Genomic DNA, 23,680 nt, shown 5'->3' with positions numbered 1-23,680 from the left:
CTGACGGATGATATTCATTGGAAAAATGTCGATTTATATTTGGGATGGTCAGGTATTGTAATACCGCAGTTTTATCACAGTCTGCTGTACAGCAGTGCAAACAGCTTTGTCTGGACTCAGTCGTATCGTGTTCTGTAATTGTCGGGAACGAGGGTATCATTGCCAAATTTTGTAATAAAAACGTAGAAAACAAGGAATATAACAATTTTGATCCGACATGCAGAATCTGTCATCACAGTCATGATTGTATTCCGACTAAAAAAAATAGGTTGACAGTTTCTACGAATGTTACGGACTAACCTTACTGTCGGGAGTGTGACCAACATCTCCGGACCATTCCAGCTCATTAGAATTTTTTCATGAACGTACACTACTACGTTCTGAGGATGGTAATCCGAATTTTTTACTCTTCGTGTCTTGTCATAAACGAAAGTCATATTCGTCACTGTTTGAACGACAAATTAAACTTGTAATAATCTGCTTTAAGAAAATATTGGCAATAATTTAATCAGAAGCAAAATAAGAGGGATTTTTTTTTTAAATTATTTTATTTATTTCAAATAAAAGTATCGGTATTGAGGATTTTCCTATCTGCAAGTATGATTAACATTTAACCCTCAAATTTGCTGATATCATTTCAATACAGATAGATTAATACAATAATTGTATAAAGTAAGAAGTCAGAAGTAATATCAATGTATAGTTTGCCTTATTTATGTGACAATTTGCATAAAGAAAGCATGACATTAGATAATTTCATTTTTATAAAATTGTATATGTAAATGGTGTGTATATTCCAAGAAGATTAAAATCACATTATTAGTTTGCAAATGCAGGAAATTATACCTGTATGTAACATTATACTTCCGTCAATTGCATGTCAATTATCGAAATCTAAATTTAAAGAATACACACATTTTGTAAACGGTGAAAAAATACCTTATTTTTAAGGAAGGACATGGGAACTTTATGAGTATGAAACCAAAAATAGACAAATTTGAAAAGCAATCGAAACATTTTATTAATAAATGTCTTTTATGAAAAAATAGTGTGCTATCCTAGTATGAAGGACGAAATAAAATATAGGATAATGGCGAAGGTAAGCGATTCTATGAGGCTGGCAGTAATTTTGATATTTTATCTATAGTTAAAAATATATTTATGTCGTAGTTTTATCTTTCAGTGTATTATGATTAAATTTTGATTTGTACATATTTGACACTAAAGATCACTATGCAGAAAATTGTTGGAAAATGATAACTTTAATTTAATATGATATTTTGATCCCATATTTTTTTTTTAAATAAAACAATATCCAGGCTTCTTATCCCAGGCATAGATTACCTTAGCCGTATTTGGCACAACTTTTTGGAATTTTGGATCCTCAATGCTCGGTAACTTTGTATTTGTTTGGGTTATAACTATTTTGATATGAGCGTCACTGATGAGTCTTATGTAGACGAAACGCGCGTCCGGCGTACTAAATTATAATCCTGGTACCTTTGATAACTACTTACCCGAAATATATTTTAACTATAACAACATCTTTGATTATTTTTTTTTCAAATGATATACAATTCTACGGCTGACGATCTCTTGAATATAAAGCGCCACGAATTGAGTCTCAGAACATATTCCTATAACGTAAAATTGTTCTGTGATAATTACCTAAGGTTATGGAGTCTATGTCGAAAAAAATGGAGATTTTGAAAATGTGCAAAATATTAAAATGATAAATGCTACACAATAATTTATTCAGTTGACTTTGCCAATGTTTGGTTAGCGTCTGTCATATTGAGGTGTTATAATCGAGGAAGATATGGTTTGATTGTCATTGCATCAATTTTCCTCCCTGTTTATTGTCTTTTAAAGAAGTTATAATTGTCCATGGAAATCAGGAATGACATTTATCGTTTAAGGTATTAAATAAAATGAATAGAATTGAAATACCCAATATCAATTTGAAAATGTACGCATACATTTATATTTTTAAGATATGTCATAATTATTCAAAATGAGCGACAGAGGTTATATAATTTATACTTATTTGCTCAAAAATATTTTTACCAGTTATGGGTTATAATTTTGTCGCCAAATTAATTAATATATATAAGAGAGTCAAAATATACCAAACATGGAACACAGAGATCATATATAATGCCTTTACGATTTCTCGTTTGTGTGATTAACTGCTTTATCGAATAATGAATTTTTAACAGCGGTTTACTACTGTTGCCTTTATTTATCCTGCAAAATTATATGATCTATGCATTTTAATTATTCAAAATAAGCGACAGAAGTTATATCATTTATACCTATTTGCTGCAGAATATTTTTATCCATCTTTTGTTATAAGTTTGTCACAAAATCAATGGATATGTATAAGAGAGTCAAAGATACCAAAGGTACATTCAAACTCATAAGTCATAAGATACCAAAGGTACATTCAAACTCATAAGTCAAAAGATACCAAATTTTTATCAAACTCATAAGTCAAACATAACTTGAAAAGCAAAGGCGGAAATAAAAACGCAACAGCAGAAGACAAACAGTACATAAAGACTGAGCAACATGAACCCCGACACCAACCGGAGTGATATATGATGCTTCGGGCGGTTACGCAATTTCTGCTTCATATGTAGCACCCGTCGTGTTGCTCGTGTAAGAACAAACCGTGAATAATCCTAGCTCGGTATGTCACATTCGGGAAGACAGTAATGTGTATACAACAAATGGAACATATCCTTCGTGATCTGTAACACAGAAATTACATAACGACCAATAACATTGCTACTCGTGATGACGTCCGTGAAACTTTCGAAGAAATGATTTCAAGTGCACAACATGGAACAAAGAGATCATATATAATGCCTTTACGAATTCTCAAACATTGTGGAATGCACGCATGATTTCAGTTTGTGTGATTCACTGCTTTATCGATTTATGAATTTTAAACAGCAGTTTACTACTGTTGCCTTTATTTATCCTGCAATTTTCTATGAAATATGTATTTTAATTATTGGACCGCTGAGTGAAATTTAATGAAATCTCATCTTGTAGATCAAAGAATTAAGCGAGGAAATTAAGATTATGTTGCAGAAGCAAGAAGACTTAAGAAGAGACAATCAAATGAATAAGTAAAGACAGGCATTTTATAAATTCACAATATAGTTTATAATTCAAGGCAAACAATTCGGAGATTGCATACATAAACTGGCAACATCCTATTAATACTAGACACACAATCATCCTGCAAAATTATTGAAACAACTGATATTTCAATGCCTTCAGGCACAAATTTGACTCTAGATATATTTGGCTTTTAAAGGTAAGGTCCTTTTTGGTGATATAATTCTACAAATGTTTTGATATTTATACATCTTTGGCTTATATGGATTGAAGCGTTCTTATAAAGTTACATGTAAATCATGAAAAGCGCTTCAGAAGCATGACTCTTATAGTATTTTTTTTATAGCAGTGGCTAGATACCGCTGCTAGTGGTATATCAGTGCCCGATAGTTTCATAAGCTCAAAAGTCTGACATGATATCAAACAAACCCCTCTGAAATTATCATTTATAATTGTTTATAATTTCAACACAATACTGGAGGTTAATTTTTCAGAGAGTTGTTGGCATTCATATAAGAACAAACTGTAAACCTTTTCTGACAAACCCTTTTATCGTCATTCGAGTCGGTGTAAAAAAACAAAAGGTATCAAGAAAGCTAGATCATTTTATTTAACTTCTTGGTGATGTTCTTTCCAACTCTTTTCTATACATCTAATTTGAATTTTACAACAGCAGTTAATTCTGTATCAGAATTAAGGCAAAAATCATCGGTGTCTGAAAAAACAATTAATGAACTAGTTGTTTTGTTTTTTAAACTTCTCGTTCTTTTTTCTCAAAAACTTCATTAAAAAGTACCAATCCTTAATAGACAAATATTCAGTGGTACGTTAAGGCTTGTCGTACAATACAAACCAAAATGTGATGTAACTTGATGTTAAAGGCCGCGAAATAGGAGCTGCATGCAGACAAATACATCAGAATCGATTTGAATGGCTTGTAGAAAAATCTACATGGTACTGATACATTTACAATAAACAATGAAGTGATGGTCATTCGTGAAAATAACTATAAAAAATGTCGACCTTAGCCACGGCAGTTCCAGTTATTCATAAAAACAAAAGTGGCATTCAATTGGATCAATCATATACAAACTATATCACTTATTATAATAAACAAGGAGAACGAGTGATCCGGAGTGATTGTATAAAACCAGTTTTCTTAAAACGATCAAAATTTTAATGGGGCATTCAACGCTCATCTACCCTAATAGTTTCCACATGTTGTAATGTTTGAGTAAATCGGAGCTAAATTCACGACATTGATCATGCATGATGCAGCTAAACACAGAAAAGCGCTTTAGTGTGGATTTATTCAACTTCTGACTCAAGTTTGCTTACTTTCTAGTTGTGTTATATTTTATAAAAATTGCTGATAGAATTTTCGGAATTGCACTATTTTAAATATTGTTGACTATTTGTATTCGTTTTTATTGATGACACTGCGTGTAAAAGGGCAATTAAGAGACTTTTGCTTGATCACCAGGCTGCAATATGTTTTCTAATGCTAGGAGTATGTATTGAACTGCATGTAATCCAATAAAATACTTCGGCAATTATCTCAAAACCGAAAAACAAATAATAAGATAAATTGTCATGCTTTCATGCTTACAAGATATGTATTTATTTCTCATTTGCAGCCGCAAAAAAGAAAGAGAGGAAATCGAAAAGCAATTTGAAAGTAGGTAATTATTTATAGGCAGTATATACAGTATATTTGTTTAATCATTTCTCTGACGTTGGTTGCTGATTACCCTAAACCTTTCATTATTTTAAAAGAGAACAAAGTAATCTATGACTAGAGATACACTTACATAGTATCAGAATACATTCCAGACACATTAATACGTCCTGGATAGAGTGCGCACAAGGTGTAATTATAAAAATTGAAAAAAAAAATCGAGAGCGAAATCATTCACTTGCCGAAGAAAGAATCAAACTTACAGGTTGTTAATGTATTGAAAACTGGCATGATTAAGCAGAATGATTATACTTTTATTCAAGCGACAATATTGGGTATTCTGCCTTTTTAAAAGTTGCATGTTTTATACTCACATCGTGTTTCATCGATTTATCAAAAACACCCACGATTAAGACAATAACACGGATCTTTCAACAATAATATTAAGTTACAAAGGCGTTTTACACTTCATTCTATATAACGGTTCAATAGATAACACGTACTTTAAAAAAATAATAACAAAAAACGTACAACAGACTTACAGAATGCTTACAAGGTCACAGTACTTAACATACTTCAAGAATTCTTGTGAAAATTTAAACTGATTGATACATATCTTTCTCTATATATAGATGTTGCAAAGGGTGTAGATTCATTGGCGACACACTGTGAACTTAAGTCAACAAAACTAAACGAAATTAAAGAATTGCTATTTACTGTGTCTGAAGATGTGAACATTATTACCGAAACAGTAAAACATATTAAAGATAGCTATATTGAACGGATTATTGCTAATAGCAAGAAATCGGAAGATTCAAAAGATAGACTTGACAATGTTTCAGTTTCTACATCATTTAGTGGTAACATAGATTGTTTCCCAATTGATAAATGCATTTCATCACCCGAAATAGTAAAATCAGGCTCTTCAAATACTGAAGAAAAATATACGCAATTTGAAACAAACACCACTGACAAAAGCATTGAATATATCCGTCCTGTAGATTGTGGTCAATGTGAAGATGATAACTTAGACGTCGATACTCCATCCCAAAAGAATGCCTTTCGATATAACAATAAATCAGGATCCGATATAACAGATACAAACAGTCACAATGAAAAATTTGGTTTAAATAGTGCAAAAGTAGACGAAACACATGAAGCTGCCCATATTCAAACTTTGTCAAAATCAAATGATAAAATGTGTAGAAACGATTTAGGTTTTAAAAGTTTGTCAACAGAATGGCTCTATGACAACCGAGTAAGTTTTCATAGGAAAGACTTTGAAGTTACAAATTGTTCTCTAGTATCTGATGTCAAGAAATCTGTAACAAATAAGCCTAATAACCAACACCAACATTCAGATGTCACAGATGGAAGATCACAATTTCACTCACACAAAAGGTAAATATAAATTTCAAAGACTTGTGACCTTTTTTTTTGTTAAACTAGTATTAAAAACATTCAATTTAAATCACAAAGATTTTAAAATCTAGCGTAATTTTAATATTAGAAAGTCAACAATTTATTTTTATGAATAGATGATAATTTTCTAAATGTTTGAAATTTAAAAAAAAAAGTAATTCACCTCTACCCCATGAGCTAAAGTCTGTAAAGCGAGCTACATGTATTATTATTTATTTATTATTAGCTGTCATTTTTAAGGTTAAGATATTCAATATTAAATTGAGTAAACCTGACCTTTAAGAATACCTCACAGATACACATATGGTAAATTCTGATTTTGTTTTCAATTCTTATACGACATTCTTCAAATGCTTTTAGTACACATCAATGGTTAAATATGAATATATTGGGTGTATTTGATGTTTTGGATGTCAGCTGATCGGTAAGGCATGACTTGATTAAGTAGTGATCAAAGGTACCAGGATTATAATTAAGTACACCAGACGCGCGTTTCGTCTACATCAGACTCATCAGTGACGCTCATATCAAAATATTTATAAAGCCAAACAAGTACAAAGTTGAAGAGCATTGAGGATCCAAAATTCCAAAAAGTTGTGCCAAATACGGCTAAGGTAATCTTTGCCTGGGATAAGAAAATCCTTAGTTTTTAGAAAAACTTTGTAAACAGGAAATTTATAAAAATGACCACATTATTGATATTCATGTCAACACTGAAATGTTGACTACTGGGTTGGTGATACCCTCGGGAACGAAACGTCCACCAGTGGCATCGACCAAGTGGTGTAAATAGCTATCAAAGGTACCAGGATTAAGATGTTCATGTTCCTGGTGTCTTTTACAGATTCACTAACAGTATGACTTTTCGAACAATTGTTAAAGCCATATGGTGACCTGTGTTTAGGGTTTCTCGTCGTTTGACTTTTAGTATACCTGTCTCATAAATAACATAATTGAGATTATGCGGGATCAAACAGGCTAGAATTAGACGTTAGTAATTGTGCATTCCTTTTTTTCAATCGATTCAAAGATCGAAAAACTCATCTGTTTTAAATGAATTGAAACAACATTTCAATACCCTAAAAAGTATCGTGCAATATTTCAGAAAGCGTTATACGGTTTATTATTGGACTGCTGCAAATGATTTCACGAGAAAAAAAAAGACTAAGCAACAGCAACCCCACCAAAGACTTTGGGAGATCTCAGGTGCTCTGGATGGGTATGCAGATCCTGATCCACATGTGGCACCCGTCGTGTTGCTCATGTTATAACAAAACCGGTAAATAGTCTTATTCGGTAGACGTAATACCTGTGACTGATGCCCCATTATAGATTCTAACCACGAGTTGGGTGGCCGTAATAGAATAACCGTTTCACGGATGATATCGGATATGTTTCCCGATCTTTGAATCGATTGGAAATAATTTCTTATATCGTTTTATCATGAGCAGGTGTAATACCTGTGAATAATGCCCAATTATGAATTTTAATCAAATGTCCTGAAATCCCATGTTATCTTCCCCTCTGAAAATCCTTTTTCTATCAAAAGCAATCGGCTGAAAGTCTTTAGATATTTTTTTTAAGTTTCAGATATTATTCACTCATATCAATAAAAACTAACAGAAACGTCTATAATTGTTGCATGTGAAACAATGAACAAAAATTGGAAGGCTTTGACTTTTTTGTCAAAAGTAGCAAATTTATTACCGAAGTCCGAAATATTGTTACTGTTGCATTCATCTCATGTGTTGTTTTCATTATTCACTATCGAATTACAGGACTGCTGACAATAGACGACGGCGGAATACAGGATTTTCAAATGTTGATACTGCCAATAATTCTACTATGGGTATGTATACATAAAAATATCCGGTTTTATGAACTATTTCGTTGCTATCTTATTGAATTGATATTCATTCGGTATGTTCATTAAAACATGAAATAAATGTAAATACTTATATGCATTACTGTTTAATTAAATCGGATGGTGCTTCATTGTAATTATTAAATAAAAAATAAAATTCATTTGAAAAGAAATTACTCTGAATACAACTGACATGTCTGGAATAAATAAAGGATCTGAATTATCCTTAGATATCCGCTCTTTCGTTCTAAATGACGTCTACTAGAATGTTAGATAGTTCTTATTTATGTATGCCATCCGTCGAACGCTTCAATTGGTGTAAATTTGAAATCTGAGACAAAAGAAATATGTGGAGAACGGGAGGCCAATGGATTGGTTATTGAAAAGGGCTCAATCTTTCTAGTGGACCGTTTTTTCACTGGTCATGTGAAGTAAATAACATTGCTATGGCGCATTCGAGATGGTGGAATGAGTTAATAATAGAATAAAGCCTGGCATTTCCATCTTCAATCAATCATAGAACCAGTTTAATAAACTAAACATTCCGTGTCAAATATATAATATAATCGAATCAGTAAAGGTTACGCGCTTAGTTTTACAATTTTAAACTTATCTTAGGAATGGTTTAATGTAATCAGATGTCATTAATTATAGGTATTTTTCTGTTTTTCAATAGGCATAGATACTACTGGTCAACCAAAGACCATACATGATTGGATAAAACACTATAATCAAGTTTGTGAGCATGGTAAGAACGAAATTAAATTGTATCCATGATCATTACAAAGAATAATTTGAATGAATAATTCATCAAACAGACAATTGTGTCGATAAATTTTAGTTGATATGTGTCTTCACCTTTGTTGCAGGTTATGCATGCTTTTATTGAATGAATTTATGAATGGATTCAAAAATATTGTTCACTACTTTCAGCTAGATACAGACTTCGATCCGGTACAGTAAGGCGTACTGGTGTGCGGTATGTCACATTGGTATTAGATATATCAGAACGTCTGAGAGGCCGCAAGTTTAAAGTAATGAAAGAAGCAGCATTGGAGTATGTAGAAGGTACTGTACGTACATATAGATACTTGTTTTAGAATGGCAAATCAAATATTAATTGGACACGAAACATTCATTACATATTTTTTCATGTTTATATCTTAACTTAGAAAAATGAAATCAACCAATAATCTAACAAATAAATACCGGAAGTTCATTATGTCTAACATAATTCACTATTAAAATTTATTCTGGTAAAACTATAACAATGTATAATGATAATGCCAAAAACAAAAGAGAATCGAAATCATTCAACAGAAAAAGATGCACTAATGTTAACTTTAGTAAAAACCTACAACCAAAAAATTGGACAGCCTTAGCATACAAAGCGTGAAAAAAAGTATCCAGTTGTGCATGATTGTTTATTAGAACTTGTTAAACATAAGTTTGCTTTCTGATTTATAATCATACTTTTGTATACTTCAGAATTCCAATACTATAGCATCGCCTGTTTGGGAGTTGAACTATAATGGAATAATATGGAAATAATTTGTTTTTATTTGAAATTTTTTTCATGTCTTTTTTCTGCCTGGTCATTATAGGTTAATGTATATAATAGTTTTGTAAATTAGATAACATGTACTTTAATTTCATCTACAGGTGTAAAACAAGTTTGGTTAGAAACTGGGTTAGAAGAGAATATTGGGTTAGCAGTATTTGGCGGAAAAAACCTACTTATTCATGAGTGTACTTCTGAAATAGACCTTATTTTGAGATCTATAGGTAAAAAGTATTAATTCATGAATTCATTATGCAATTAGATTTACTTATAATGGATAATGAACCTGCTTTTAGCGAGTTCATAAAAATAATAATAGCATAAGTACAGCATGAGAATTATCCGTTTAAGGTTGTACAAAGGTATACGGCCATCTTGAATTGTACAATCACAGTAAATAATCGGTTTAGTTCTTTGCCCAAATCTGCAAATTTAGACACAGAGTTGCAATATATTGGTTACGCTGTTTCGTTATATAAAAAAAACTTATTTATTCATTGCATTATCGATTTTTTTTTTACAAATATCAAATATTTGTGCTTTTAGTATAAGTTTTAATATAAACCATTTAAGTAGAGAGATTAGTATGGCGTTTATTATCACTGAACTTGTATATATACATTTGTTTAGGGGCCAGCTGAAGGACGCCTCCGGGTGTGGGAATTTCTCGCTGCATTGAAGACCTGTTGGTGACCTTCTGCTGTTGTCTTTTCTATGGTCGAGTTGATGTCTCTTTGGCACATTCCCCATTTCCATTCTCAATTTTATCACTCTTTTAATATAAAATTGATACTGGACATATAGCAAGAAAACAAGTTCGGTGACACCACTTTTTTTATTTATTTTTATTAAAATATTTTATAACAACTATCTTCTCATATTGTATTTCAACATTCTATCTCATAGTTTCTTTTTATAAACTATCATGTGTTTTTTCATGAACAATCTAAGCCAATTTTTGCAATTTTAAACCACTCGTACCCTGAAAATTAGCGTGGTGACCAATACATTTTATCGTATATTTTTTAAAAAGCATAGTAAAATCTTGTTGGCAAAGTATAAGAAAGTCTGTCATTTATTTTCTATACCCTTGAACTACCTTAATTGTACTTATTAGTATTTGTGTGTTTCATAAACAAATAAGGAGACGTTGTATGATGTTAATAAGACAACTATTTACCACATTGAAGTGGATGCTAACAATAAAAGAACTGTACAAATAAGTTGGAATGGCTAAAGTCATTAGTTGGATACAAATCAGATAAACATCAAACAAAAATCACAGAATGGACCTGGTAGGGATTAAACAATCCCTAACATAAAAAAAAAACAACATAAATAAAGGCAACAGTAGTATACCGCTGTTAGAAACTCATAAATCGATAAAGACAAAGACAAATCTGGGTAAAATATAGATTTGAGAATACTCGCAGTTTCAGACAGCAATTTCAAAGCCAATAATAGCTAATAAAGAACGTATATTTGGCTATTTTAGACAAACAAATACATGTCAGACCATAGGAAGGTTAAATTAAAGACCATGAAGGCTGGCAAAAACCAGAATTCATATTTTCTTCAATTATTTATTTCATACCATAATTTATTTGTTTTCTACTAAACTTGAAAATCTCGGTTTTTTGGTGTTTTTTTTTATCATGATTTTGTTTTATTTTGCCACCGTTCAAGGGTTCAAGTTGTTATGTATTGTTTGAGTGCATATTCATTGATACGTAGTGCAGATTCCTCTATTTCATATCTGGGGTATCGTATTTTACACACCATTGTATATGTTTACATTTTTAAGGTACCTTATCTGTAATTTGATAGATGAATTCTCATGGGGTAATTTTTTAAGGTTTTTTAATAAAACAATTAAAAACAAATGTGTATATAAGAAAAGCACTATTTTACATTCATTAGATCAGCTTGAGCCATGTGGTGATGCACCTGCAGTTGGAGGGCTGTTAATGGGAATGGCTGGCGTTATAACAGGTACTTTTAGCTTCAAAGTTAAGGAATCGCATGTCGTAACTTTATGGGAAACGTATAGAACTACCTTTTCATATTCTTGCTTTAAATTACATTTAATATGACCTCAAATGAGAACCAGTCGATTAAAATCAAGTTTCCATTATCTTTTGAAGTAAGATTATTGTTTCACAAAGTCGAAAAATGGCTTGGAAAAAATGCGGTGACGGTTTATCCTTGTTGAAAGTAGAAAAACTGATATAAGTATAATATATAGCAGTATCTTATGAAAGTGAAAAGATTTCGATAGTTTAAATATAATGAAATTACACTTCTTTGTATGCTAAACTGTTTTTTACTTTCTAATAATAAAACGCGAGTTTCTGAATTCAATAATATTCTTGTCAATTGTAGGTCCACGTGGAAGTATCGGCGAATTTCCACTCCAAGGACATATGATTATATTTACGGATAGCGGATCTGATGGAAACACGTCGCATTCAACTTCATCTTTTTCTCCTTTATCTCTTGCGAAAGGAGGAATTGATTTAAAATCATTACTTGATAACGGCGGTATTACATTGACTCTCTCTAGGACAGGTATTAATGTGGGATCTTCACTTGAAGACATTGACCTACATGTAAGACTTACTTTTTTTCTTTGTTTACCACGATTTCAAATTTCACAAATCATAAAAAGCCAAATGAAATACCACCATATAAGTCACCAAAAGGCTTCTAACAATAAAAATTCCACATATTTCATTTATTTAAACGGTTTGACTCAAAACATAGCTTTTACACAAATCAGTGACACATAACACATTATTATATGTGCTAAAGTATTTGTTATTTGTAATTAAAGGGAGAAGATACAACGGGGACATCGCTGATCGAAGAAAAGACAATTTCTTGAAAAAAAAATAGACAAACAGAAAAACAGACAAATGCAGTCCTTCAACCAAGAACTATATATAAACATAAGAAGAACTGGTATGATTTCCAATGAGACAAATCTCCGGAAGACACTAATGGAAAAATTAAGACTGCAGTTCTCTCCCAAGTGACAAATACTTACTGTAAAACGACGGACATACACAACTATAGACTAAACTAATGATTGAGCAACATAAATTACTTTAAAAATCGGGTGTCAACTCTAGTTCATCATAATTAGACGTTCATATTCAACTATGGTACTTTTTATTTGGAAATCATAGCACAAATCGTTTTTTGTAGATATTATCACCCTTTGAAAACATTTTTGACATGGTTTGTATTGTCAGCTAATATTTTGAGAATTTGTTTTTAAAGGTTAGGGTTGAGATTTGTAAGATATATTTTATGACACCCACCACACTTTTATTGTTTTGTCGTTAGTAATCTTCATATTTCAATGTTTTTCGTAATTTGGAAAAATGTTTTTGCTCAGTTTATACATCAAACGGCATTGAAGCTGTGGTGTTATTTATTTCAAGATTAATGCGACTTGTCTTGGTTTATGTCTTGGCCTTCCTCATCTTTTCATGTATCACATATCTTATTAACAAATTTTCAATAATTTCGGTTATATTGTTATTAGATGTAATGTAAAATAATATGACAATATAGTTTTAATTTAGAACCACGCAGGAGTAGAATCACTTGTTCATTCCGTTGTCGATTTACAAACCAAAGTATTTTACGTTCAAATTGGAAAAAATCAACACAACGCTGTAAGTATCTGTAATCTATACAATATTATCTTCAACTTTAAGCTAACCATATATGTCTTAAAAAATTTGTACCAATAAGCGAATCTTAGTATGTACATATTTATAATGAAAAAAATGAGATATTCATATTTAATGTACCGATGTAATCTTTGTTCTTCAGATGAAGAAGGACGAACAAAAATTGTGCCTTTTCCTTTTCCTTAAGTAAATGAACGGATTTCAAGTTGATCATTGATACACTATGTATCCTTTTAATACATACCAATGGTTGTGCAGAATAATTAAGATTAACATATTTCGGTTTTTTTTTCTTGAGATATCAATTTTTCGAAAGACGTGCATTATGTATTTTTCACAGCACTATCGAATTAAAATACACATATGCAAATTAAATCATTCTAGGCCTAGATGTGTAAACATTCATAAATACTAGAAAACACCCGGGATAGCGCGGGTCCGTGACTGAATTAAAGTATATAACCATGCGTAAGCCTTATTTTAGTATTTGTATTGTCATCTGATAATGTGATGCCGATTATGAGATACACAGTTTTCTCTGCTTTCTAATCTTTCTGTTTGAACCCGTCGACCTTGAACTTATTAATTATTGGTAATATTTATTATTCAGAAAACAAAAGGTCCTGGAATGGAGTATTTTTTAACCAACAGCATTATTCTATATTAGTTATAAATAAAGTTGAATTATTTGATTCGCTGTTTTACGTCATGCCCGCTAACAAATTGAAAACTGTACTTATACGCCTTATTTTTATGTCCAGATATTTAGTATTCGTATTGTTATCTTAGAAAGTCTAACTGATTAAAATACTACAATAGGGAACACTTTGACAATGATTGAATTTAGTAGTGTCAACCCTGTGATTATGACCCATGTATATAACAAAATCCTAAATACACCATTTGGTGGTGCGCCTGTCAGATGCGGAATTTAACGTACAGATAAGGTAATAGGTAACAGGTGATATACTATTCGTATCGGTATCGGATTTGACCCGGAACTTGTTAATTATTGGCAATATTAATTATGTGGAAAACAAAAGGGTCTGGAGTAGTGCAATTTTTAATCTACACCATTGTCCTATATTAGTTAGATATAAAGTTGAATTCTTTGATTGGTCGTTTTTACCCCATGACGGCTGACAAATTGGACCTCGTTATTTTAGTAATATAGATATATTACTCTTTCTTTTTATCATTAAAAAAATGTATTGAATATTTCAGATAGTGGAACGTGTAGTTAAGGAAACGAGCGGGAGAATAGTTGATACCAGAGAAATGCAACGTTTAGTATTGATGACAAAAATCATGGTACGTTCAAGAATGACAATACACCTTATCGCTATTTGAAAACATGTTCCGCTTGACCCGAGAATATGTCCCGCTTAAACTTTTGACGTCATAAAACATTGACATTTTCATTGAGGCGTCAGATATTTTCTATAATGACGTCAACATTTTACGGGAACTTTTGTGAAGGACAGTAATGGCGGTTATATAGCGATAAGGTATATAGGCGCTTAACATATATCAATGTATGTAGCAGTACTTTACATACTGTAAACCAACTAATTTTCGCGAGCGATTTAATTTCGCGACTTTCGCGAGGAGACAAATAACGCGAATTTAAATAGTCGCGAATATGTATAACTTGTACCTTTTCTTATCTAACTACCCCAAGTCAATTAGATAATCGCGAAATTTAATCGCCGCGAAGTGGATTAGAAAGGGCTAAACGCGAAATAAAGTATACGCGAAAATAAGTTGGTTTACAGTATATAGCATAATGAAAGTTTGACGTAGTAATGGATAAAGATAGTTGATTTATACGAGGGCTATACAAAAATTACAATAAAACACGTTGATTTAAAAGTTCCGATTGATATCAAATTTCCTGGGATCACTTAAAATGTCTAAGACCGCTGCTTGTCGGTATGCTATTAGTGCTGATGCTTATATAGATACAACAACGCGTCATGTAATCAATAATACTCAGAAACTATTGTGTATGATAAATGTATGAAAATAGTGAATTCCTGTCTACATCATTGTCCCGAGTCCTGATAACAGTACCACAACGGGTGCCAGATGTGGAGGATATTCTGATTACCCTTTAGTTCTTTGATTAACAGTTTGAAGATTGTTCCAAGTCTTTAAGTCGTTGTAGGAAGGTTGTTTTATTTTTGCAGTTATTTTATTGTCCTCTGATTGACCTACGAGATTTGATTCTCCCTTTTGAAGTCCAATTCATCACTTTTTATAGTTATCATAAATTCATGTATGTTATATGTTCTTGTAGGGTTTTTTTTTTCTTTGATGTTACTAGTATTGTTGTTGTTTTTTTTTTGTTTTTTTTTATTACTTTCTACGTTTTCCTGCAGATTCTAGCTTCCAGAATAGCTCCCAAAATTATGCATTCATCAAACCAGAGCAAAGAATTAATAAAACAACAAATAAAAGAAGAGTCAGATAGTGATGATCCGTATGTAAGTTGATTTCGTAATTTCGAAAATTACAATGTATAAACAATTGAAACATGAGACCATGCAATTCTTGTAAGAACACACTACGTAATTTATACAGTACAATAAACGTCTAATTCTTAGGGGAATAATTCAAGAACTTTTAAACTTCAATTTACAACTACTCAAACATTCTATAACATAACAAGTCATATGCTACAAATGTCACAAATAAACTTAGGACTATATCAATGTCGTGCGTCCGACGTCCTTTTCTTGACTCACCTTCATCAGAACCAGAGACATAGGATACCTTCACTTTCAAATACTCAGAAAACATATTGATTCATATAAAAATTATCAACAAAGGGTTTATACATTGACGATCTCTGTGTCATGATATTGTCTCTTTACAATGATCCTCAATATAATGTTTTCTCCACTTTCTGTTTCGATGCAGTAAGTCGAAGTAACTTTTTTATGTACATATAGCTTTCTTATACAGAAACGAATTACTGCATCTTTCTATTTATTTTCTTTTAAAAATAATAAGGAAATATTTATTTACGGTTAATCAATAGACATGTTGCATACACTGATTCCAAAATATTTGGTTTCTAGCCGTTAAGTATTTAGCTTTCTCCTTTTAATTGATACTCATGATATAGTTCAAGGTCAAGTTACAGTAAATGGGCTATGTCACAGATTTTCTTTATATTTTGCATACACCTTTGGCTCGTTGAACTGTATCTGAAAATCGAAAAATGATGCCTTTATCTCTTTTTCTCTCTTAGATATTACTGATACAACTATTTCAAAATAGGTGTCCATTTTGTATAGAAAGCACATACAATCGGCAAAAAAACGTTCTCAAATTTGTCTTTAAATCATAAAATTTCCAAATCCTCAGTAACAATTTATTTATAGTAATTACTATATCAATGATCATTTATGTCAAAATATGAGTGTTAACACCTGGGCTGGTGACTAAAATGACTTTTTATGGTAAATGTGTTCTTTATCGTGAGTTTTTGCATACTATTTTAATTTTTGAGAAGTAGGCGATTCAAGCTCTAAGGAGTCCCTAGCTGAGGTTAAACTTTTGAAATCCTCACCAAATCATGCAAAATTTACATGTTTTTATAGCAAATATTCTATAGTAAACATTTGTTTATTCACAATTTTTTTTTAATTTTTATTGTTCTTGTCATTTATACAAACATTGGTATAGAACGACTGCCTAGATATGGTACTTGAATTTGCAAATCCACTTAGCGTAGAAAAGAAACGAGGTAACTTCACTGAACTTACCAGTAGGTCTTTACAACTTGGTGATAGAGTACGGCGTGGGCCTGACTGGCATTACGGTAATCAGGATAAGCAAATGGCTGGAACCGTCATTGGGGAACCATCACATGGTACGCACATGTGCATAGTATTTGTATTGGTTTTCTATAAGTCGGTTACTCCAACATATATTTAATTTAATGGCTTTAGAATGTAATACCGTAAGCCATGTGAATCATGACATTTATAAAAATACAAACGGTTAAGTTAAGAAATGTGCATGTAAATAGATGACAATCAGGTACTTAAATCTTGATATATGCAGGAATGTTTGATTGGTTCATGGTATTAATAAATCAGGACCAAATGAATCTTGTATAAATTATCTTGACAGGACCATTTTGTCAGGACTATCGGCTTTTTCCAAGAATTTTCTTCGGTATATTTTCAGCTGTCTACAATAATGTGGAATATATTGTAAAGAAATTATCAATTATTAAAAAAAAATACTCTAAACAGACTTTTGATTTCCAGTTAATCTCAAGCTAACAGTCTGTGTAATACTGATTTGTCTTCAATTTAAATTTCTAAACATTGCTTACATATATTTTTGTGCAGTCCTTTTTGATTGAATCAGACATATATTATACGTTTCCGCTCAGACTTCTTTATCTTTTTTACATGGTTACATCTTATATTATCAACTCGTACACATTTTTAGGCAATACATGTTGAATAACTAGTAATACAATTTCAATGTGGCCCCAACAAAATAAAGAAAATCTATGTATATTTGAAATGAATACAATTACTGGTGTAATAGCTTTTATGATATAGCAAATCTGTATATAGTTGCATTGATGATTAACAAAATATTAATTAAAAACTACCGAAATATGTTTCAATGAAATATATTCTGAAGGACAAATAGTAGTGTCTAATATGTACATTTTAAATTATAAAATGATACGTTTAATAATGATATTTAGTATTTAAAATTGTTTTGAGTTTGTTTTGTGTCTAGTCACAAAACAATGTAAAACCTACGAAAAGCAAACGTTAACAGGCCAAAATAAAAGATGGACTAAAGATACCAAAGGGACAGTCAAACTCATAAATCTAAAACAAACTGACAACGCCATGGCTAAAAAATAAAAAAGACAAACAGACAAACAATAGTACACATGACACAACATAGAAAACTGATGAATAAAAGAATAAACAACACGAACCCCACCAGAAACTAGGGGTATTCTAAGGTGCTCTGGAAGGGTAAGCAGATCCTGCTCCACATGTGGCACCCGTCGTGTTGCTTATATGATGACAAATCCGGTAAAAAGTCTAATTCGTTAGGTCACATTCATGAAAGGGAAAGGGATTGTAGTTACGACGTAAGGAACATATCCGATATCATTTGTGAAACGGTTATTCCATAACGGTCAACCAACTCGTGATGGCGTCCGTAAAATTTACGAAGGGATGATTTCAACTTCACCATTTGGAACTCTTGGTTTAATAGCTTCCTTGTGAGCAGTAACCCTCTATCAAGAAAATCATGATAGGAAATGCGAGCACGGGAATATCGTATCAATTGGGAGATATAAACCCCGTATGCAGGTGCTGCTTGAATGTTGCTACTTAGAAATGAATGGAAAGTTCACAATTGGAAAGCTGAAATCATCTCTCTTGTCGTAAAGTTTTTATTTCAACCGACCCTCATTGTCTAGATGTAAGTCAAGATATGAGGCCGACTTAACTGTATCTGTAGTATCCTTTATCTCTTTTTCGATGGGATAGATGCGTTCCACATAGTCACCAAACTTTGAATTATTTAGTGAAAGAACATCATCTATATAGCGGAAAGTAGAGTTAAAGGATATTACTAACTTCTTAATTATCTTTCTTCCTAAGAAAAAAAGTACGAGGCCAAAGAGCTTTGTGTACACAAAAATGACGAAATACATACAACTAAAAATTTCTTTTCTTATTAAACATCATTTTAAATATAACATAAGATATATTTTCTTTGCATACACGAGCTCATAATCAAATTAAATACACAACATTCGTTTTACTTGTCTTGTTTAAAGGTATAGCAAGAGTGCACTGGGATAATGGTGATACGAATATCTACATGCAATGTGACGAAACTAGTACATACAATCTAAGAAAGGTAGATGAACCTAGAATACTGGTGGATGAGATGATAGCTGTTGGTTGTAGAGTTGTTAGAGGTACGAATAAAGCACATTTATTATATAAAAAAAACAGAAAAAATACTTTATTTAGTGGATATTTTTTTACCACATTTGCACATTCAAAACGGTGTTACAAAATAGAGTTTAAAGGAGATCATGTTTTTCTCTGACTGTTTATGGCGTCTGTATACTTAATGTGTTGGATGTTGATATGTTTATCCTCGATGCATCATCCTTTTTTTTAATATTTGTTATTGTCTTTTAACTAGCTGTCAGTAACTTCGAGTATTATCAGATCTAGTACGTAGTGTCTGTTGTTGTGGGAATGCATATTTTTGAACTAGCTGTCAGTATTTTTGCTTTGTATCCATCTGATGAGTTTAGCATCTTTTCAACTGATTTTTATAGTTTCGTCTTATGTTATGCTATCAAACCCTTGTCCCTGTATGTGAGTGTAAGTGTGCCTTCCAACATGTTAACCTCGCCACATTCGTATGTGCCTGTTCCAAGTCAGGAGACTGTTATTCAGTGGTTGCCGTTTGTTGTGGTATATCATATTTTTTTTTCGTTTATTATTGTTAACATAAATCAGGACGTTAGTTTTCTTTTTTGAACCTTTTATTGGTGACTTTGCGGTCTGAGTTTTACTGAATTTTGAAGGTCGTACGTTGAATTGTTGTTATTGTTTGTGTCATTCGGTCTCTTTTGGAGAGGTGTTTCATTGGCAATCCATTCACTTTTTTTCTTCAAATTAATGTCAAATCTTTGCTATTTTACTCTGTGCATGGAACATGATTCTATGGTGATAATAAGCTTGCTGTGAGTAAAATTCTCCGAAGTACAGACAACTATATATGAGATAGTGAGATGTCATAAATTACTCAAGAACCGTAAGCGTGCTTTCGTCATGTACTAACTTGACTCTTTTCATTTTTCATTGACACTTTCTTTCGTTCAATTTAAAGTGGTCAAACAATTACTGATCTTGAAATCTCCATACATATATTTTCTTTCCTTGCGTGTCTTTCCATACGATCTACTCAATTAAATTGTAAATCAAACAAATTTGAATGAAGGATCACCCTATTCATCGTTTTGTAGTGCATTTTATCGTATAATTTTTAAAACGTTATTCTGTTGCTGAAAATATAACATCCCACAATCGAAAAAATCAACTGTGTATTTATATTTTTAAATTTCATACATACAACGGAAAGATTAACAGAAAAAAGTCACAATTCGTTTTGTTATAGGACATGATTGGAAGTTTGGTAATAAAGATGGCGGGGTTGGAAGTTTAGGGACTGTTTTAGATGTGAGACCAGAAGGAAAGGTTGTGGTGAGTAATCATAGCTTTGATTTGTGTTTTGAATAGTTCAATGTAATATCAATGTCTGATATTAATTTCAATACGTGTGATACTTCTTTTCAAAATATTATATATTTATGTTTAGTGTTGTTTTCATTTTGTAAAGCCTACATTCATATTTTATTCAATTTGTATTGTTTAGGGATGTGTATATATAGGTATATTATATTTTCACGAACTGTTATTATTTGATGTGAAATGTAGTTTGCAAATTTAATTTTTTTTTATTATATACATTCTGTACACCGTGTTTATTTACTTTTGTTATATATATATATATATATATATATATATATGTGTGTGTGTGTGTTTAAATTGTCAATATGCTGTATGTACTGTCAACTAAACACGTTTTATCATTTAAAATGTGTTGCATGCTTTTGTTGTATGTTTAAACAGTTTTGGTTGTGTATCCTTTATTGTGTCATGCTGACCGGTTTTGTCTGTTTGAGTCACTCACAAAATGTATTGAATTTAACGAACTATAAGCAACTGTCATATATATACTAATATACTATCAAATACATAAATGATGAAAAGCGAAAGTGTCAAGAACTAATTTGCAAGTAAGAGTTGCATACCCCTTTAAACAAATGCATTACGTGGAAGGGTATTTCATATTGACTTTGTAAAACTTCTCTTTCTGCAGGTGAGATGGGATTCTAAAAGAACAGGACTATATAAAATGGGACATAATGGACGGTTTGAAATAAAAGTACAGTGAGTATTAAAGTATATACATGAAAAATATGTTTCTTAATATTAATGAATGATTTCTTGGAAAATAAATCTTTTTCCTAATTGATCTACTTGATTTGTAATACCACCATTGTTTTTCCCATATTATTCTCCGTTAAATTTGCACTATTCAAAGTATTTTGCAGAATTTATCTTTGTTTGAAATGAGGAAACACTTGGCATGAGTAACATTTTATCTTTTCCAGTACTCCACACAAAATTTCACACAACACTGCATATAGAAAAATAAAAATCGCTGGAAGTTAACCATTGAAATGAGGAATAACAAAAATGGAATGGATTAAAGGAGTAGGTCCAGTAAGACCCCTTTTTGGCCCCAAAATATAGCAGTTTTACAAAATTGTTAAAATGTAAACTTTTAGTTATTTATTGGACAGTAGAATGCTTCTGCTACATACATATGGGCTGTTTTTGACAATAGAATGCACATATATCGGGTACTAGCACCATTAAGTCATGCTAAATTACTGAAATCTTCACAATTCTAGCATTTTAGTTAAATTTTAGACGGTTTTCGTGTTCAACGGAAGTGGCTGCATTCGTGTTCATCCTTAATATTGAAATACATAACATATATAAAGGTTGAGGATGAACACGAATGCGGCCACTTTCATTTTTGACAAAACCATCTGAAAAGGGACTTTATTCGGCATATTTGGTAGATTTTTCATATTTGAGCATGAATCGGATCGTTTTTAATGACTAAATCAGATAAAATCTTTCACATTAACTAATTGAATCAAATGAAATAGACACTTAAGCGTTTAGAAAGTAGTCAAAATCTTTCGTCAGATTAACCTGAAATTTGAGGCCAAAATCGGTCCTTGCCGGACCTACTCCTGTCATAATGTAGTTGTTTAGTGAAAAAAATGTATTGAAGAGTGAAATTAATCACATTATCGTATAGTGAACAATTGTATATTTTGTTCAAAGAGAAACGAGAGATAATACGCAGAGACAATCATATGTCGAAAATAAACTGACATCGTCTTGCCTAAAAAAGAAAAAAACACAAAGAGACAACTCGTAGTAAACAAAACACATCATAAAAAAATGAAGACTAAGCAATACGAACCCCGCCAAAAACCGAGATGATTTCAGGTTCTCCGGTAGGGTAATCAAATTATCACAAGGTATGTCGGTAAGTCACATATGTTAAATATGGACGGAAGAGTAGTTACTACATAAGTAACATATCTACTATATCAACTGTGAATTGAATTTCAAAACGGTTAACCAACTCGTGATGAAGCCGTAAAATTTACGAAGGTATGATTTCAACTACACCATTTTGAACTGGGGATAGCGTTTCAATTGGGAGATATATACTCCGTATGCAGGCGCTTCTTGAATGTTGCCACGTAGAAATAGAAAGTTCACATATTGGGAGCTTAAATCAAGTCTTTGGTCGTAAAGTTTTGTTTTCATGTAAATTTATTTTCTTATTCATTTATTGTTTTTATTCAGTTCTAAATGTTATATTTTTTGTGAATACTGATTGATTAAATTATATTTCTTAAAGAAGAAAACAATACGTGATCAAATTCAGATAAAAGCTTAAACAGTTATTTTTGTGTGTAAGTGGTGATTTTTTTATGTTAAGTATTTGTTTGTTAAGAAAATTTTATTCATTTTTTCTCCGACTGTTTCCTTGATGTCTTAAACAAATGTTATTGTAAACAATTTCAAAATCATCTGCTGTACCTTGTAGTAAGATCAATCCAACCCGTTATGTAACATTAATTTCCATTTAAGAATAAACTAAAAACAAATCATTGGCTTTTCGTTGAAGTGGTGCACCTGTTAGGAGTAGAACAGTCTCCGGGACAAGTTTGCAATTCCGCTGAGTGCAAAAGTTGTCACCTTAATTTTTGGAGTTAAGTCAAAACAAAGTTGATAACTTGGTTGGTATTGGTTCCCTGATATTTGTCCTAAAACTTTTTGGATCTAGCACCACTGTTGAAAAAGTTATGCCCCTTTTTTCAACAATTTCCTCAGAGGAAAAGTACTTTTCCTCAAGGGAAATCAAATTTCCCTGAAGGAAAAAGATTTTTCCTCAAGGGAAATTGTTTTTTCCTCAAGGGAAAAAGATTTCCCTTAGGGAATTTGCTGCATAATTATTTCCTTTGAGGAAATTCTATTTCCTTAGAGGAAATTCTTTTTCCTTAGAGGAAATTCTTTTTCCTTTGAGGAAATTTGCAGCTTCAAATTTTCCTTGGAGGAAATACTTTTTCCTGTGAGGAAATTTGT

The 23,680-nt window shown here is 31.6% G+C and overlaps 2 protein-coding genes across 5 annotated transcripts in view; both read left to right on the top strand.

Annotated features, from left to right (window-relative positions):
- LOC139518784 (uncharacterized) overlaps positions 1-23,680 on the top strand; it is a 310,064-nt gene that overhangs the window by 248,988 nt on the left and 37,396 nt on the right. The window lies entirely within an intron of this gene.
- Positions 880-23,277, top strand: LOC139518597 (uncharacterized). Its single transcript, XM_071310074.1, has 18 exons — positions 880-1,099; positions 3,061-3,137; positions 4,767-4,807; positions 5,440-6,208; positions 8,008-8,078; positions 8,770-8,841; positions 9,027-9,161; positions 9,756-9,878; positions 11,575-11,646; positions 12,037-12,263; positions 13,245-13,337; positions 14,580-14,666; positions 15,737-15,841; positions 17,049-17,235; positions 19,195-19,338; positions 20,556-20,641; positions 21,321-21,391; positions 23,223-23,277. The coding sequence occupies exons 1-18, from the start codon at positions 1,064-1,066 to the stop codon at positions 23,275-23,277; spliced, it is 2,451 nt and encodes an 816-aa protein (XP_071166175.1). The 5' UTR covers positions 880-1,063.

This window comes from Mytilus edulis, chromosome 4 (genome assembly GCF_963676685.1).
Source record: "Mytilus edulis chromosome 4, xbMytEdul2.2, whole genome shotgun sequence".
NCBI lineage: Eukaryota > Metazoa > Mollusca > Bivalvia > Mytilida > Mytilidae > Mytilus > Mytilus edulis.
This window is presented reverse-complemented; position numbering and strand designations above follow the sequence as displayed.

Excerpts from the sequence above, each read along its gene's own strand:
- LOC139518597 (XM_071310074.1), top strand. The coding sequence starts at position 1,064 with ATGAAGGACGAAATAAAATATAGGATAATGGCGAAG. Across the intron at positions 8,079-8,769 it reads TGCCAATAATTCTACTATGG|GCATAGATACTACTGGTCAA; the intron begins GTATGTATACAT and ends GTTTTTCAATAG. Across the intron at positions 17,236-19,194 it reads CATTGGGGAACCATCACATG|GTATAGCAAGAGTGCACTGG; the intron begins GTACGCACATGT and ends TCTTGTTTAAAG.